General features: G+C 40.6%; 1 protein-coding gene across 2 annotated transcripts in view; it reads right to left on the reverse strand.

Moving 5' to 3' along the window:
- Positions 1-6423: 6423 nt before the first annotated feature.
- The window catches only part of cat2.S (calcium transporter 2 S homeolog), a 56884-nt gene continuing 45376 nt past the window's right edge, over positions 6424-17931 (reverse strand). For both annotated transcript variants that reach the window (XM_018223953.2, XM_018223954.2), the window contains exons 18-22: positions 16411-16547; positions 14393-14535; positions 10381-10444; positions 9535-9629; positions 6424-6568 (exon numbers count right to left, since the gene is read on the reverse strand). In XM_018223953.2, the coding sequence (XP_018079442.1) occupies positions 6564-6568; positions 9535-9629; positions 10381-10444; positions 14393-14535; positions 16411-16547 (444 nt within the window). In that variant the 3' untranslated portion in view covers positions 6424-6563. The remainder of the gene's footprint in view (positions 6569-9534; positions 9630-10380; positions 10445-14392; positions 14536-16410; positions 16548-17931) is intronic.

The raw sequence follows: 17931 nt of genomic DNA on the forward strand, positions 1-17931 counted from the left end.
CTCCAGCGCTATACAATGTTATTGTGCCTGCTCGCTGCTCCAAATAGCAAGTCTTTGAGGCATGAACTTCAGATTTAGGGCTCACCCTCCCTAATTTATTGCTGTCTACTGTGTTTTTTCTCTTTTAGTAGGAGGACTTCTTGCTTATGTTCACCCAGTTGGCATTTTTCTCAGAAGGAAAATCAGGTCACGTATAAATTAACAGTCAGCGATGTGCACTGCTCTTAATTTAATCTTGGTTTAATCTGATCCAACATGACAGCTGCTTGAAGTAAGTTACAGGGGGCCTGGCAGGACTCGGCAGTGCACAGGAAAAGCTTTTTCATGCTTTTTTTTTATTTTTATTTAAAAAATGAATAATCATCCCAATGAAGTTTTTGTGGTTGGATATAATACTTTTTTTATTGTTTTATACAGCAAAAACTGGTAGTGTTAAAGCTAATTTAATAATAGATTTAACTGACAGTGGCATACGGAAGTACGGAACAGCTGCTTATGTACAGAGGCTCATGGGCAAACCCACGATCATAATACTAGGGATGCACCAAATCCAGGATTCGGTTCGGTATTCGGCCAGGATTCAGCCTTTTTGAGTTGAATCCTCGTGCCTGGCTGAACTCAATCCAAATCCTTAAAATCATGTGATTTTTTATCACAAAACATGCTGTTGATTCGGTGCATACCTACATAATACTGTACAATACTGTACCTACATTTACCTACATATCCTTTCAGTACATGTATCCTGTTTTTTTTTCAAATTGTATCAGTTAATAGTGCTGCTTCTGAAATCCGTTTTTCAAAACAGCAAACAGATTTTTTTATATTTAATTTTGAAATCTGACATGGGGTTAGACATATTGTCAGTTTTCCAGCTGCCCCCAGTCATGTGACTTGTGCTCTGATAAACTTCAGTCCCTCTTTACTGCTGTACTGTAAATTGGAGTGAAATCATCCCACTCCCCCCCCCCCAGCAGCCTAACAACAGAACAATGGGAAGGTAACCAGATAACAGCTCCCTAACACAAGAGCTGCCTGGTAGATCTAAGAACAGCACTCAATATTAAATTACAGGTCACACTGAGACACATTCAGTTACATTGAGTAGGAAAAACAACAGCCTGCCAGAAAGCAGTTCCATCCTAAAGTGCTGGCTCTTTCTGAAAGCACATGACCAGGCAAAATGACCTGAAATGGGGCCTACACACCAATATTACAACCAAAAAAATTCAGTTGTTGGGTTAAGAATTAAATTCCGGGGGGAGCTGGACAGATTGAAGATTAAGGAGACAGGAGGCCTGAGGAAGAAAATTAAATTGTGTATATTCCACACTGCAGGGCAATGAGGGCGGGGCGCGCAGGCGCTCGTCTATAAAAGTTCAACCCGGAAATTGGAAGCCGGCACGGGTCCCGCGGGTATTGGGCAGGCCCGCACATCACTACCAGACAGCCAAAACATATATTTCCAAATATGGAAAACCAGGCAAGATCTCCCTTGAATTATATAGCGATCAGACAGTGACTGATCGCCACATCAAAGCCCCGCCCCTGTGATGGCACTCGCACTGCCCGCAACATCACTGCCCCGTCCCTCTCATATCATGGCTCCTCCCCCTACCAGGATCATGGGCCATGGAAAGGTGGCTACCAAATCTCTGATACATGCCCTTGGATGCTGCTCCCAGTGGCCTCAAAGCAGGTGATTATTTTTGAATTCCAGGCTTGGAGGCAAGTTTTGGTTGTATAAAAACCAGTTGTACTGCCAAACAGAGTCTCCTCTAGTCTGCCAGTCCACATAGGGGCTACCAATAGCAAATCACAGCCTGCATTTGGCATCTGCAAGGACTTTTTTCGTGCTTGTGTTGCTTCTAGGGTTGACACCTTTTCGCCCAATGGAAACCGGGCAGGGGATGGTGCAGGGGACTGTTAAATCAGGGGCGAGGCTATGACGCGGCGATTGGCAATTGGCGGTTGCCGCGTCAATCATTTGGAAAACCAGGCAGGCAGTTTTGTCCCAGGCAGCCATTCAAGAAACAGTGCTGTCCAGGTCAAAACCGGGCAGATGGCAACCCTAGTTTCTTCCAAACTTTTTTTTTATATTTGAATGTGGCTCACGGGTAAAAAAGTTTGGGGACCCCTGATGTAGAGAGTCATATTCTGAGACTCCCTCCAATAAACTGCTCATTTAGGATATCATACTGAAAGGTGCAAAATTTGCCCAGGGCTTTTAACCCACAACTACTCATTTCTACGTGTTCTGTTAAAAAGGTTGTTTGCCTTTGAGTTAACTTTTAGTATGATGTAGAGAGAGTGATTTTCTGAGACAATTTGCAATTGGTTTTCATTTTTTATTATTTATAGTTTTTGATCTTTTTATTCTGCAGTTCTCCAGTTTTCAATTTCAGCCATCTGGTTGTTAGGGTCCAAATTCCCCCAGCAACCATGCATTGATTTAAATAAGCGACTGGAATATGAATAGGAGAGGCCTGAATAGAAAGATGAGTAATCAAAAGTAGCACTGACAATAAATTTGAAGCTTTACAGAGCATTTGTTTTTAGATGGGGTCAGTGACCCCCATTTGAAAGCTGGTAAGAGCCAGAAGAAGAAGGCCAATAATTAAATATATAAAGAATAAATAATAAAGACCAGTTGAAAAGTTGCTTATTATTCTAAAACATTCTAAAAGTTAACATAAACCACCCCTTTAAAGCACTATTCGATGCAATACAGTGACCAGCCGTGTTTGCCGTGCATCGTTCTATCAGCAAAGGGCGTGTGAGCCTTGGTAATGTCGGAGAGATTGTGCTGGATTTATAGGAAATGATATTGGATGACGCCCATGAACACAGAAGAATGGGGTTGTGCCTGTAGAAAAGTGAGACACATTGTTCTGGTAATCTTGGCCCAACATAATGGTTCAGCCCAGTGCAACACCTCTATCACAAATCTTGGGCCAAGTTACTCCATAATAACAGGCTTCATTGCAGACATTTGGGCCAAATTATTCAACGATCTTTTCACTTTTGTTCCAGTGCTCAGAATACACGTGGGGGGTCAGTGCTGACAACATAACGAAAAAAAGGGGTGTCGGGCACTCAGAAAGACTCTACAAGGGCCACCAAAAATAAAGTTAAAGGAGACATATAGGATAAATGAAAAAAAAAAACAAATTTTGTAGGCAATTATGAGTAATATATGGTATTGCTTTTACATGGTGCTAAAAATGAATATTATCTTTAAAAATAGCCCCTTTATTGAAGCTCCCTATAGATGTTCTCTGTTCCCCGTCTGTGTTTCAAATGAAGGGTGGGTGTGTCATAACGGTAGCACAGTAGGAGGGGGACAGCCAATCACAGCCCTGCAGTCACACAAACACAGACATACTTCAGTTCCCTATCAGGTTCTGCTAGCTGCTGATTGGTTCCTGTCCTACAGTGCAGTGAGCTGAGAGCTGCCGGAACAGGAAGTGGAAGAGAAGGGAGGGATTATTAGGGGTTTTAAAGAAATATTCCATAAATCAGCCTGAAATTCTACTTTTTTGAGCACAATTCTTCTATATCTAAATAAATATAACGCACTGGTATGTTCTTATTTTTTACACTTAATATCTCCTTTAAAGGTTTATTGAAGATTTATTAAAAAAGGAACAATATCTCCATTGGCCCTATGCGTTTCATGCTCCCCAGAGCACTTAATCATGAGCCCATGATTAATTCTCTAAGCTGAGGGTCTGGGACTGGTACACCTGGACCACCTTGTATCCTGTGCCCATCTCTTTTGGGTGGGTCAGTGCTGAGCCAGGGTCAGCCATTGGATCACATCCACAGCCCCATGTGGTACATTAATATCTACATGAGAACACATCAGGTATTGACCAATGGGGAGCATAGGTTTCAGTTTTGGACCATTTATGGCAAATGAAGTGCTGACTTGTTTGGCAGCTCCTGGCATGGGCAGCTTTTGTGCTGAAAACAGCCCTACATTATTTGAAAACTATTGTTTATATATAAAGTTGCAGGCAAATATTTTCTTATGACTTTCTAAAGTTCTCCCTTTTCTGCCTCATCTAGAGCAAATAAAGCATTGGGCACAGACTGCGAGTACAGGAACACAGCGAAACTTCCCCGCGGCACAAACATAACCAAAGCATTGTGAGCTCTCCAGCCTGAATAAAGAATACATTGTTCATAAAGTCAGATCCTGAGGATTTGTGTCTCTGATCGATATTCCTTTACCCTGCCTGGCAGATTTCATCCGAGAAGTGTTAACTGTTCCCTAGAAATTCACTGATTCTCAGATAAAGGGACACGAATGTTGCAGAACGGTGGGCTTTGTGAGAAGGGAGATACATTCACACATTTCTGTAGTCTCATTGATTATTTGTAACATTCATACATATGTATTTAAAGGAATTGTTCAGTGTAAAAATAAAAACTTGGTAAATAGACAGGCTGTGCAAAATAAAACATGTTTCTAATATAGTTAGTTAGCCAAAAATGTAATGTATAAAGGCTGGAGTGATTTGATGTATAACATGTCAGTCAGACACTCCTTCCTGCTTTTCAGCTCTCTTGGTTTACACTGACTGGTTACCCTGCTTACCAGGCAGTAACCAATCAGAGACTTGAGGGGGGCCACATGGGTCATATCTATTGCTTTTGAATCTGAGCTGAATGCTGAGGATCAATTACAAACTCACTGAACAGAAATGTCCCATGTGGCCCCCCTTCAAGTCGCTGACTAACTCAGAGTTAGAGAGTTGAAAAGCAGGAAGCTGGATTCTGGCTGTTTTATTAGACATCCAGTCACTCCAGCCTTAATACATTTTGGCTAACTAACTATATTAGAAACATTTTTTATTTTGCACAGCCTATCTATTTACACAGTTTTTATTTTCACACTGAATTGTTCCTTTAAATACTGGCATTTGGCTTTGTATGTGAACACGAAACGCGTAAGGCTGAGGACACAAAAGAACCTTTTTCTATTCTTTTTTGAACAACCTGGTGGAATATTGCCTTTATTCTGAGTGCCTGCTCCATTGATATTTTCGGTTTGTCTGCTCCCCGTGCTGAGGGCCCAGGGCGGGGAGAATTAGATTGAGAATTCTACTTTAATTGGGGACCCCCATCTCAGTTTATTTGATATACTGTACATACTCTCCGGTCCATTTGTCACAGAGAATCAATTGGAATCTTTGGACTCACTTTCAACACTCCCTATAAGACTTAAATCTTTCAATTCTCCCTTCCCTGTTGGATCTGTCCTGTGCGTGCAAATAGGGGTGATTACAAGTTTATCCCGGTAACAGATAACTGACAAAGAGTGGTCAGAAAATCTTAATTAAGATGACTGGGGGAGGGGAGAGGGCAATACCATACTTGAAGTGTGATTATTTTACCCCATCAAACATTTTTTTCTTGTTAAAGGAGCAGCATAAAACTCATTATTTTCAAAAAGAACCCCAGTGTTCTTCAGTGTTTTTCTTTTCTGTTCTGTTTGTTTAGGATAGCAGCTGCCATATTAGCTTGATGTGACATCACTTCCTGCCTGAGTCTCTCCCTGCTCACTTATAGCTCTGGGCTCAGATTACAGCAGAGAAGGGAGAGAGAGAGTAGCAAACTGAGCATGCTCAAGCCCTAGCCCTGGAGGTTTAAGCTGAAAACAGGAAGTCGGATACAGAAGCCCATGAGTACACAATAGAAGGAAAGAAATGTGGTGTTTTTTTTGACAGAGGACTCAGGGCAGCATTACTTTGAGGATTTACTGGTGTATTTATATAGACCTTTCTGATAAAGCTTACTTAGTTTTAACCTTTCCTTCTTCTTTAAAAGAAAATGTTGTTGAGAGAAAGACTTCACCTTTATCTGCATAGTTGCCTCTAACAACGAATAATCACATTTCCATACCTATAGCCGCATGTTACAATGCTGAGTAACTTTATACCAGCAAGTCCATATACACCCGGGAATGGAGATAAAATGCCCATCTCTCAGAAAATGACGCACTTTCTTCCTAGAGCCCAGTGATAAAATATACAATAGAACCAAGTAATGAAAGATATATATATATATATAATACACAAAAGCCATGAATATCCTGTAAATTATATCCTTATAAACGGTGAGTTCTGATGTCATCAGTTATAAACGGTGAGTTCTGATGTCATTTCTTTCACATGACTCACCGAAACTTGTGTATTATAATAAATAAAGTACCCCCAGTTGTAAAATATGAGGATATTAGAAGTTACCTCAGAGTTCCATGACCTGTATAAAAACACTCGGCCTTCGGCCTCGTGTTTTTATATGGTCATGAAACTCCTCGGTAACTTATAATATCCTTATATTTTACAAAAGGGGGTACTTTATTCACTATATATTAGGAGAACACAACTGCACAAAGACAGAAACACAAAGTTGTAGAAAACAAAATGCTATTTTATTGTAACTGTTTAGAACTTTAGAGGCCAAGGTGGGACCTTTCAATCCCTATTGCAGTGACTGCTCTTCCAGGCACCTTTATATCTGTATTCATTGCTTTGCACCAGGCAGAGGGTGTATCATACTGAAAGAAAGAAATAACAGAGTTAATTTTCTGGACACAGATTGAACCTGTATTTATTCATATATATTCGAATTATTATTGAGAATTTCTACATAATGGGGTCATTTATGAACAGAAGTGCATCTATCTGTCTGTCTATCTCTTTCTTTATATTTATCTATCTATCTATCTATCTGTCTGTCTGTCTATCTATCTATCTATCTATCTATCTATCTATCTATCTATCTATCTATCTATCTATCTATCATCTGTCTATCTATCTATCTATCTATCTATCTATCATCTGTCTATCTATCTATCTATCTATCTGTCTGTCTATCTATCTATCTATCTATCTATCTATCTATCTATCTATCATCTATCTATCTGTCTATCTATCTATCTATCTATCTATCTATCTATCTGTCTGTCTGTCTGTCTGTCTGTCTGTCTGTCTGTCTGTCTGTCTGTCTGTCTGTCTGTCTGTCTGTCTATCTATCTATCTATCTATCTATCTATCTATCTATCTATCTATCTATCTATCTATCATCTGTCTATCTATCTATCTATCTATCTATCTATCTATCTATCTATCTATCTATCTATCATCTGTCTATCTATCTATCTATCTATCTGTCTGTCTATCTATCTATCTATCTATCTATCTATCTATCTATCTATCTATCTATCATCTATCTGTCTGTCTATCTATCTATCTATCTATCTATCTATCTATCTATCTATCTGTCTGTCTGTCTGTCTGTCTGTCTGTCTGTCTGTCTGTCTGTCTGTCTGTCTGTCTGTCTATCTGTCTGTCTATCTATCTATCTATCTATCTATCTATCTATCTATCTATCTATCTATCATCTGTCTATCTATCTGTCTATCTATCTATCTATCTATCTATCATCTGTCTATCTATCTATCTGTCTGTCTGTCTGTCTGTCTGTCTGTCTGTCTATCTATCTATCTATCTATCATCTGTCTATCTATCTATCTGTCTGTCTGTCTGTCTGTCTGTCTGTCTGTCTGTCTGTCTGTCTATCTATCTATCTATTATCTATCTATCTATCTATCATCTATCTATCTATCTATCTATCTATCATCTATCTATCTATCTATCTATCTATCTATCTGTCTGTCTGTCTGTCTGTCTGTCTGTCTGTCTGTCTGTCTGTCTGTCTGTCTGTCTATCTATTATCTATCTATCTATCTATCTATCTATCTATCTATCTATCTATCTATCTATCTATCTATCTATCATCTGTCTATCTATCTATCTGTCTGTCTGTCTGTCTCTCTGTCTGTCTGTCTGTCTCTCTCTCTCTGGGGCAAATTCACTAAAGTCCGGAAATTCGCTAGCGCAGCCTTCGCCGCACTTCGCCAGGCCGCCACTAATTCACTAAAATCCGAATTTGCGCCCGGGAGACTAATGGTACCGAAGTTGCGCTAGCGTTAATTCATCAGAGTAAGTGAAGTCTAATTTGCATACGGTGCTTAATTTAATTTTGAATGGACATGTATGCAGCAGCGCATACAGAACACTACACAAGCTCAGGGAAAGTTAATAAAAGTTTATATAGGTGTTCTAATGCCCTACACATGTGCCCAAAGTATATTTAAGGTGCCTTATGTTAACAAATGTAGGGGGGAAGGTGGGCACCCTAAAAAAACATTTTGTTCATTTTCAGCCTATCACCCAAAAAACGCCAGTGTTTTTTTGGGACTTTTAATAATTTTTTTTAAAACACTTTTTTTTTACTAACTCCTATCAACTCTATTGCACTACGCCTACTCTGACCTGGCGAAATAAACTCCGGCGAAGGAGGTAACGTTCAGAAAAAAAACCAATCTTAGTAAATTTTGCGTAGTTTCTCCCCCTCCCTTCTCCGCCAGGGTGACTGTTAGTAAATTTGCGAAGTGGCAAAATGATGTCACGCTGGCGAATTTTCGCCAGCGTTAGCCACTTCGCAATTTAGTAAATTTGTCCCTCTGTCTCTCTTTATCTCTATCAATCTCTCTGTCTGTCTGTCTATTTATCAATCTCTCTTTATATCTGTCTGTCTCTCTAGGTATCTGTCTGTCTGTCTCTCTATCTATCTATCTGTCTGTCTGTCTATCTCTCTGTCTCTCTATCTGTCTGTCTTTCTATTTGTCTGTCTCTCTATCTGTCTGTCTGTCTGTCTGTCTGTCTGTCCGTCTCTCTCTCCATCTGACTGTCTATCTCTCCATCTGTCTAGCTATCTCTCTGTCTGTCTGTCTGTCTGTCTCTCTACCTGTCTGTCTCTCTACCTGTCTGTCTCTCTACCTGTCTATCTATCTGTTTATCTATCTCTCTATCTGTCTGTCTCTCTATCTGTCTGTCTGTCTCTCTCTCCATCTGTCTGTCTGTCTCTCTCTCCATCTGTCTGTCTGTCTATCTCTCTATCTGTCTGTCTCTCTATCTGTCTGGCTATCTGTCTGTCTATTTATCAATCTCTCTTTATATCTGTCTGTCTCTCTAGGTATCTGTCTGTCTGTCTCTCTCTCTCCATCTGTCTGTCTGTCTATCTCTCTATCTGTCTGGCTATCTGTCTGTCTCTCTACCTGTCTGTCTCTCTACCTGTCTATCTATCTGTTTGTCTATCTCTCTATCTGTCTGTCTCTCTATCTGTCTGTGTCTCTGTCTGTATCTATCTATCTATCTATCTATCTATCTATCTATCTATCTATCTATCTATCTATCTATCTATCTATCTATCTATCTATCTATCTATCATCATCATCTATCTACAGTATCTATCAATCATCTGTCTGTCTGTCTGTCTGTCTATCTATCATCTATCTATCTATCTATCTATCTATCTATCTATCTATCTATCTATCTATCTATCTATCTATCTATAAGCCAGCAGCCTTCGCGGCCCACGATTCAACCGAGCCAAAAGGTGACAACCCTAGGTATAGGCTTCTCTTGATAGTAGTTCAATGCAGACGAATCAACTCACCTTTGAGGTGCCTGGTCCGGCCCACAATATCCACTGTCACATGAGATCGGAAATCTGAAGACAAAGGTCCATGAAAGCTCAGTGCAGACTGATCCCTAAACAATCGATGGAGAAATGTTTATTCTGAGAACAAATAAGAGACCAGGCTGGTTCCCCCAGTCCTATAGTACAGTATGTACATAGAAGATAGTGTAATAAAAGGTACAGTCTGATGCTGGTCTAGTAACCTATAGCAACCAGCAGATAACATTTACTGGTCACTTATCTGAAAACAAACATTGCTATTGGTCACTAGAGCTGTTGTTATTTTATTTGGTACTTTAAGGGTAAGGCCACACTGGGAGATTCAGGGAGATTTAGTCGCCTGGCGACTAATCGCCTCTTCTTCTGGGCGACAATCTCCCCAAACTGCATTTGCATTTCCCGTCCACTATAATGAAAAGTCGCCTGTGCTAAAGCACACGTGGTGATTCGTTTTCTGACGTCGCCTGAAGTTGCCTCACTTTTCATTATAGCGGACGGGAAGACATTGTCGCCCAGAAGAAGATTCGATTAGTTTCCAGGCGACTAAATCTCCCCGAATCTCCCCGTGTGACCTTACCCTTACAGGTAAGTGTGGTTTATAAAGAGAAATAGAAGGAGCTGAAGTAGTCCTGTGTCCATGTCACCTGATAGGCAGCCATCATGGGGTACAGTGCTGTGATCCTGGAAATAAATATTTCATGGTTTTCTGTGTTGCAGGGCCCCACAAATGTTATAGTTTTCTAACAGTGAGTATAGGGGGCTGCCCATTTCCACAGTGTGGGTGGGGGGGGGGTTATATTTGGGAAAGAAAAAAGTTCTCACATTTCTTCGACCTGCTCAACGGATTGTACAGATATTTTCTCCAAGTCCACCTCGGGCACTGAAACTGATCCACGAGAGCAAAACAAATGAGTTAATAACATGTTAGAAGGCTGACGAGTTTAGAACAAATACTTTCACTTTTTAAATGGGACGTAACTCAAAAATGAAAGAAAATGTAATTCTAAGCAACTTTCATTACACATTTTCACTGGTTTTACAAATATTTGTGAATATAATTGCTATTATCTGCACAGCTGGTTCTGATTGTCCACTTAAAGGAACAATAACACCAAAAAAGTGTTTTAAAGGAGAAGTCAACTGTTTTCAAAAAAACCTTCTACCCCCCACCCCACGTAGACCCCCCTCCCTCCTCCCCCAGCCTAGCTGCCCCCCGGGGGAAATGCCCCATTCTTTATACTTACCCCTCAGCACAGAGTCAGGCATCGGAGTTCCATGCAGCCATCTTCAGGGACGGGTCTTTGTGTCTTCTTCCGGCGCTTCTGCAATTTCCGTCAATTTTGGCGCATGCGCAAACCGGTAAATTGCTCCAACTGCGCATGCGCCACTTCGCCAGTCTTCCACTCAGATTACCGAAGACCCAGAAGATGGCTGCGTGGAACTCCGATGCCTGCCTGCAGATGATCTGCTCTGAGGGGTAAGTAAAAAGTTAGGGGCATTTCCACCGGGGGGCAGCTGTGCTGGGTGGGGGCTACCGAGCAGCTTGTTTATATAAACTATAGTAGTACTTATCTGTTATCTACTGTGTATCCTGTGCTTGAATGGCTACCCCCATGGCCACACATCAGCTTGTTTATATAAACTATAGTATTACTTATCTGTTATCTACTGTGTATCCTGTGCTTGAATGGCTGCCCCCATGGCTACACATCAGCTTGTTTATATAAACTATAGTAGTACTTATCTGTTATCTACTGTGTATCCTGTGCTTGAATGGCTGCCCCCATGGCTACACAGCAGCTTGTTTATATAAACTATAGTAGTACTTATCTGTTATCTACTATGTATCCTGTGCTTGAATAGCTGCCCCCATGGCTACACAACAGCTTGTTTATATAAACGATAGTAGTACTTATCTGTTATCTACTATGTATCCTGTGCTTGAATAGCTGCCCCCATGGCTACACAACAGCTTGTTTATATAAACTATAGTATTACTTATCTGTTATCTACTGTGTATCCTGTGCTTGAATGGCTGCCCCCATGGCTACACATCAGCTTGTTTATATAAACTATAGTAGTACTTATCTGTTATCTACTGTGTATCCTGTGCTTGAATGGCTGCCCCCATGGCTACACAGCAGCTTGTTTATATAAAATATAGTAGTACTTATCTGTTATCTACTGTGTATCCTGTGCTTGAATGGCTGCCCTCATGGCTACACATCAGCTTGTTTATATAAACTATAGTAGTACTTATCTGTAATCTACTGTGTATCCTGTGCTTGAATGGCTGCCCCCATGGCTACACAGCAGCTTGTTTATAAAAACTATAGTAGTACTTATCTGTTATCTACTGCATATCCTGTGCTTGAATGGCTGCCCCCATGGCTACACAGCAGCTTGTTTATATAAACTATAGCAGTACTTATCTGTTATCTACTGTGTATCCTGTGCTTGAATGGCTGCCCTCATGGCTACACATCAGCTTGTTTATATAAACTATAGTAGTACTTATCTGTTATCTACTGTGTATCCTGTGCTTGAATGGCTGCCCTCATGGCTACACAGCAGCTTGTTTATATAAACTATAGTAGTACTTATCTGTTATCTACTGTGTATCCTGTGCTTGAATGGTTGCCCCCCTATGGCTACATAGCAGCTTGTTTATATAAACTATAGTAGTACTTATCTGTTATCTACTGTGTATCCTATGCTTGAATGGTTGCCCCCCATGGCTACACAGCAGCTTGCTATAGTAGAGTTTCTGAAGCAAACATGCCAGTTTACAAGTGCTGGGAAGCACTGCATTATATTTTTATTATTTTAAAACATTTACATTTTTTGATTTTACTGTTCTGTTAAAAGTCCATAAGTAGCTTAAATCCAAACTGCACTGCACCCCACATATATATACTGTATATATTATATATATATATATATATACACACACACAAACGGAAGAAATGAGCGGCACACAAATCTTGCAAAAGTGTATGTATACAAGATTCGTGGGCTGCTCTTATCTTCCTTTTCTGTAAATCAAGTGGAGACGAGACGGGGTCCCCAAATGGAACGTGCAACGAGACCTTCGCTTGTGCGCTTATTAGAGTGCTGGGGCATTTTCCAATTGTCTATACACACACATATACATCTAAAAGGATGAATTCATTTGTAGGCTCCGTTTACTGCATCCCCGCTTGCTGTTTCTCACAAGTACCGAGGTCTGTTGCTCAAATCTGACCCTTATTGGCTCATTAATATGACTCTGAGGGTAATGTTCAATATTATTCTCCTGTTCTGTTAGATCTCAGTGGCGTTTGATCTCTTTTAAATCATCTTTGATTTCATGCTGTTGTGTCAGAATGGATTGATTCCTGTCTCGCAAGCCTTTAATGCCCCCAAGGCTTAGGCAGGCGACATTTGATCAGAGCACACGTCTAGGAAACTTTCATCTTGTTCTCATTTTGCTCTTAACTATCATTTTTCAACTTCATTTTCCCAAAAGTGGCATTTTTATAAGAGACACAACTATCATAATCAAATACTATTTTTAAACTAATCCCATAAAGCAATAAAGGCCCCTCCAGCCACCTGAATGCTATCCCAACATAATGTTCCTCGCTCCTCCACAGAATAAGCTATATCAGATAGCTCCATGTCCAGTGACTAAGCGACCAACAGTATTGAGGAGCTTGTCCACCTTTAAATTAGCTCTTAGTGTTATATAGAGAGTGATATTCTGAGATAATTTGCAATTGGTCTTCAGTTTTTGTTATTTGTGGTTTTTGAGTTATTTAGCTTTTTATTCAGCAGCTCTCCAGTTTGTAATTTTAAGAAAAGAGGTTGGTAGGGTCCAAATTACCCTAGGAACCATGCACAGATTTGCATGAGAGACTGGAATATGAATAGGAGAGGCGTAAATAGAAAGATGAGTACTAAAAAGTACCAATAACAATATATTTGTAGCCTTAAAGAGGGCTCGGGCCCCCCAGTCCGACCATGTTAGTTGAGGACAAATTAAACACATTATTTTCAAAAGGATATGATTCATTTTAATCCCTGGGTTGTGGCTTCGTATCTGAATTCTCATCACCAGACTAAACAAGGAACTCAAGCAAACGGAGGGTCAGGCCCGGCCAGGCGTGTTGCTCCCACTCCCGCAAATGAACACGCGTGTGCAATAAGGCATGCATACAGGTCTTTCGGGAGTGGAACTGCTCAATAAGGGGAAACTCGCAGGACTAGAGGTAGACCACACAACAGTATGTGCCTGCTGCCCCCCAAGCTTTGCTCCCTATATATGTGCCTGCCTGTCCCTAGTTCTGGCCCTGCCTCAAGCTGATGGAGCAATAGCTGATGAACCTGCAGCTTAAGGCATTCAGAAATGGACAACATAATCAATCCACCATCTTTTTTCTTGAGTAGTCAGTTTATACTTAAGGTCATCAACAAGCAGCTCTTTGGCCACGGTGTTCACCCATGGAGTGGGTGAAATCCAACTGATTCTTTTCATTGCCTCCCTCAGGCCAAAGACTGTATCAAAACAGGGGCCTATCATATGCAAGCTCCTTGACAGAGGACCAGAGAGAGTTTATAAACCTGTCCATTGAAAAGTGGTTGGGCGGGCCATCAGTTTGTCCCTCTACCAGGGCTGATAAGCTAACATCTCAGTAACATCTCAACATGCAGAGGCCAAGTTGGCAGTTAATGTATGGGCAGTTTTACATGGTTGCTATTGTCACATACAAGATTGAAACATGGAGCAGGATACTAAGTGTGAGCATCTCAAAACCAGATACTTGTTAACATTATACATCCTAAACCTTAATACCTGGGGATCTGTCAAACTCCAAGATCCAACTCCCAAGAGCCAGTAACTTCTGGTCCATCTGCAGCAGTGTCTCTTGCTGTTCCCGATGACTTGCAATTAGCTGTGGTAACATTTTAAGAATCTCCTGTTGCTGAGCCTCAGTCCTGCAAGGTAACCAACACATGGAAAGAATTAAAGGCTCATTTAGGAAAAAGCAGGGATTTATGTGTCCAATGTTCAATGGTATAATATCAAGTTCTATGCTAACAAACAGACCCAGTGTTGGACTGGGTCTTCTAGGGCTTGCCAGAAAACCTGACATCCTGGTCGCAACCCTATATAGTGCCAAATGGTTAATGGCCCATGGATGAAATAAGGGCGGGCTGATGGGAATTCTATCACTAAGGCCTACTGGGCTCCCAGGGAGATCCTCTGGTACTAGGAGAGGTGTGTGCCGTGTGCCGTCAACTCTACAATGATAACCATTCATATACAAACACTGGCCATCAACTGAATACTGAGATTGTTCTCAAACTGTCATCTTCTCTTGCAGACATGGTGATTAATTAAGGTGAACATACATGGACCAATCCCATATAATATCCAAATAATCAGCCCACAGGCAAATAGATGGAAACCATAAAATGGTCTCTACATGGAACAGCAGAAAGTAAAGAGAAGCTATGGCTCCTATCCATCTACCGATGCACCATGAACCCACCAGCAGACAAAATGTTTCTTGTATGAAACCGATCAGATCATAATCATTACCCTTAACTACCCTGGGCCTATATTGTTCTACTCATTCTGCCCAATTTTTCTTTTTTATATTAGTCTATAGTAAAGCATAAAAACTTTAACATCCTAAACTATACTCCAACTGACCTAAGGGAGATGGAAGAACTTCTTGTGAGCAAAAGCAGAGAAAAAGTCAAGGATATTTGTTCCTGCCTATGGTCCCACCAGCTCTAAACATGTCCTACCATGCTAGGAGACTCAGGCACTGTGAAAAAAAATGGACTATGTTTAGTCATGCTGTGGTCCAGATGCCATTCTATTGACCTCCAATTGTTTTGTCTTAATCTCTAAAAATGACAGTTGCAAAGTGGTTGTCCAAGGGATTTGTCAAGTTGCACCTGCTTAAGATGTCTTACATACAGTGATAAATAATCCTGTGACCTTAGTGCAGATCTCTTTTGATTGGTTTGTTTAAGATGCCACATATCATGCATCTTCAGCTGGTGACCAATAGGCCCATGAAAAAGGCACCCAATGAGGGAAGTGCATGTTCAGCATGTCTCTGCAACACTCAACATATTCGGCTTGTTTCTTAGAGTTGTAACCACAGGGGTGCAGAGGACATGACTGCCCAGGCACCCCAGAGGGGCCCATTGATTGAGTTAATTACTTCCTATAGAAAAGGGCAATATATACAGTATTGGGCAATCCACAATTATGGGATTATGGGGTTATGGGATATGAGTGGACAGAGCGTCTGGGATTAAGAATTAGGTGGTAATAGGAGGTGTGAAGTTCTGGCTTGACCAGAGGCATTTATACTGGAGCACATGGGGTGTGACTGTGATGGGGTTCACCATTGATGGGACCCCAAGAGACCTGCCGATGTTGCAAAATTTGTATTTGGTCTCATAGATCCCTAGTTAGGTGTTTACACTACATGTTCTTACCCATTCAGACAATGCACATTTACCGAGTGGGACTAGATATTTCCCTTCTTGAATCTGTTCCTCTTTTAGTTCATGTGTAATTAGATGTAACCCACTTTCTCCTAACGAATCCCCCAGGTAATGTTCTCCTACCTGCAGACTTCACACACTTAATAGATCCCACTGTGGCCTTATATAAATGCACTTCAGTAGATATCCCAGGACGCATCTGTTTTACATCTTTATGGGGAATTATTCTAATTCTAATTATCTAGAGGACGACAACAATATGACTTTTGGGCCAGGAAACAGCTAAAGTAATATTGTCCAATAAGTTCAGCAGCTAAAGCTTAGCACAGTGGTCTGCCATACCTTGCCACAGTGTTGCGGTTAGTCTTCTTTGGAGTTGTTTTTGCGTTTCCGATTTCAGGTGCCTTGTTTGGCACGTCGGCCAGCAGCTGCTTAACTTTTTTCTCTTTCAGCATTTTCATTAGTTCATCTAACTCTTCCTGTAGGTAAAGCAGAGTGTTGCTGTGACAGGGCAAATAACTGTAAATATCCAGTAAATGATATCCTTATAAATAGAGCTTAGTGATGTCATCAGTTATAATCGCTGTTTAGTGATTTCATTTCTTTCAAATGACTCACTGATGTAAATCGTGTTGCACAAATTATCAAGTGTTGTGCATTATAAGAAATAATGTACCCACGCACGTCAAAATAATTCATAATTAATGCATTTGGTCAAAAGAGTCGCGCGTATAAAAATCGTTGCTCGTGTCAAAATTGACGCCCATTGACTTCAATGAGTTTCGAAAATGTTTCTCAGTTTTGCAAATTTTTTGGCGAATCGAAACGGGACAGATTCGCCCATAACTAGCTGCTCCTCTTTAAATGTGTACAGGTGACCTGCCTTTGATAAACGAGGTGGAAAAGTGACCCCAAATATGAAGTTTGCCTGTGAATTGCAGGAACGTCTTCTTACTCAGCACTATTTCATGTTACTGCTGGTTCTGCACCAGTAATAGATTCACAATCGATAACAGAGGAATTTCACTTGTGGCTCTGAATTTTAAATGAAGCAATTAAAAGTAAAGCGATCAATAGCACTTTAGCAATTCCCTACATCTCTGTTATACTAAAGAGACAAGGGCCTTTGCAACATGTTCAACTTAGTAAAGCAGGATTCTCTAAAAAAGGGACTAAATCGAAAAATGCAACTCTGTTTTTGGAGAAGGCAACTTGGATTATTACAGAAAATATATATACAGGTGTGGGACCTGATATCCAGAATACTTGGGACCTTTCTGGATACTGGATACACTGGATAATGGATCTTTCTGTAATTTGGATCTTCATACTTTAAGTCTACTAGAAAATCATGTAAACATTAAATAAACCCAATAGGCTGGTTTTGCCTCCAAAAAGGATTAATTATATCTTAGTTTGGATCAAGTACAAGGTACTGTTTTATTATTACAGAGGAAAATATTTTTTAAGAATTTGGATAAAATGGAGTCTATAGAAGATGGCAATTTTGAGCTTTCTGGATAATGGGTTTCTGGATAACAGATCCCATAGCCGTATATATGACAAAAGCCTAGAAAGTTCGTATTGTAAGTACAGTAGCTATGCAGCCGCGTACACCAGGATGGTTACTCCTGAACTTCCCCAGCTCCAATCCTTCCATCCTGCTAAAGCAGCCCTAAAGGGTATGTGATGTTTCACTTTCATTCATGAAGAACTGGCAGTTAGTGAGCTAGTGAAACAAATGCACTGACAAGACACTTCCCTCGCACGTCCCCCACACGCCTACCTTCCTGCAACACTTAGTCAGGAGTAGAGGCTTAATGAGCGTGAGAGTTGGTGAGATTAGAAATTAAATAGGGGGAA

Source organism: Xenopus laevis, chromosome 6S (genome assembly GCF_017654675.1).
Source record: "Xenopus laevis strain J_2021 chromosome 6S, Xenopus_laevis_v10.1, whole genome shotgun sequence".
NCBI lineage: Eukaryota > Metazoa > Chordata > Amphibia > Anura > Pipidae > Xenopus > Xenopus laevis.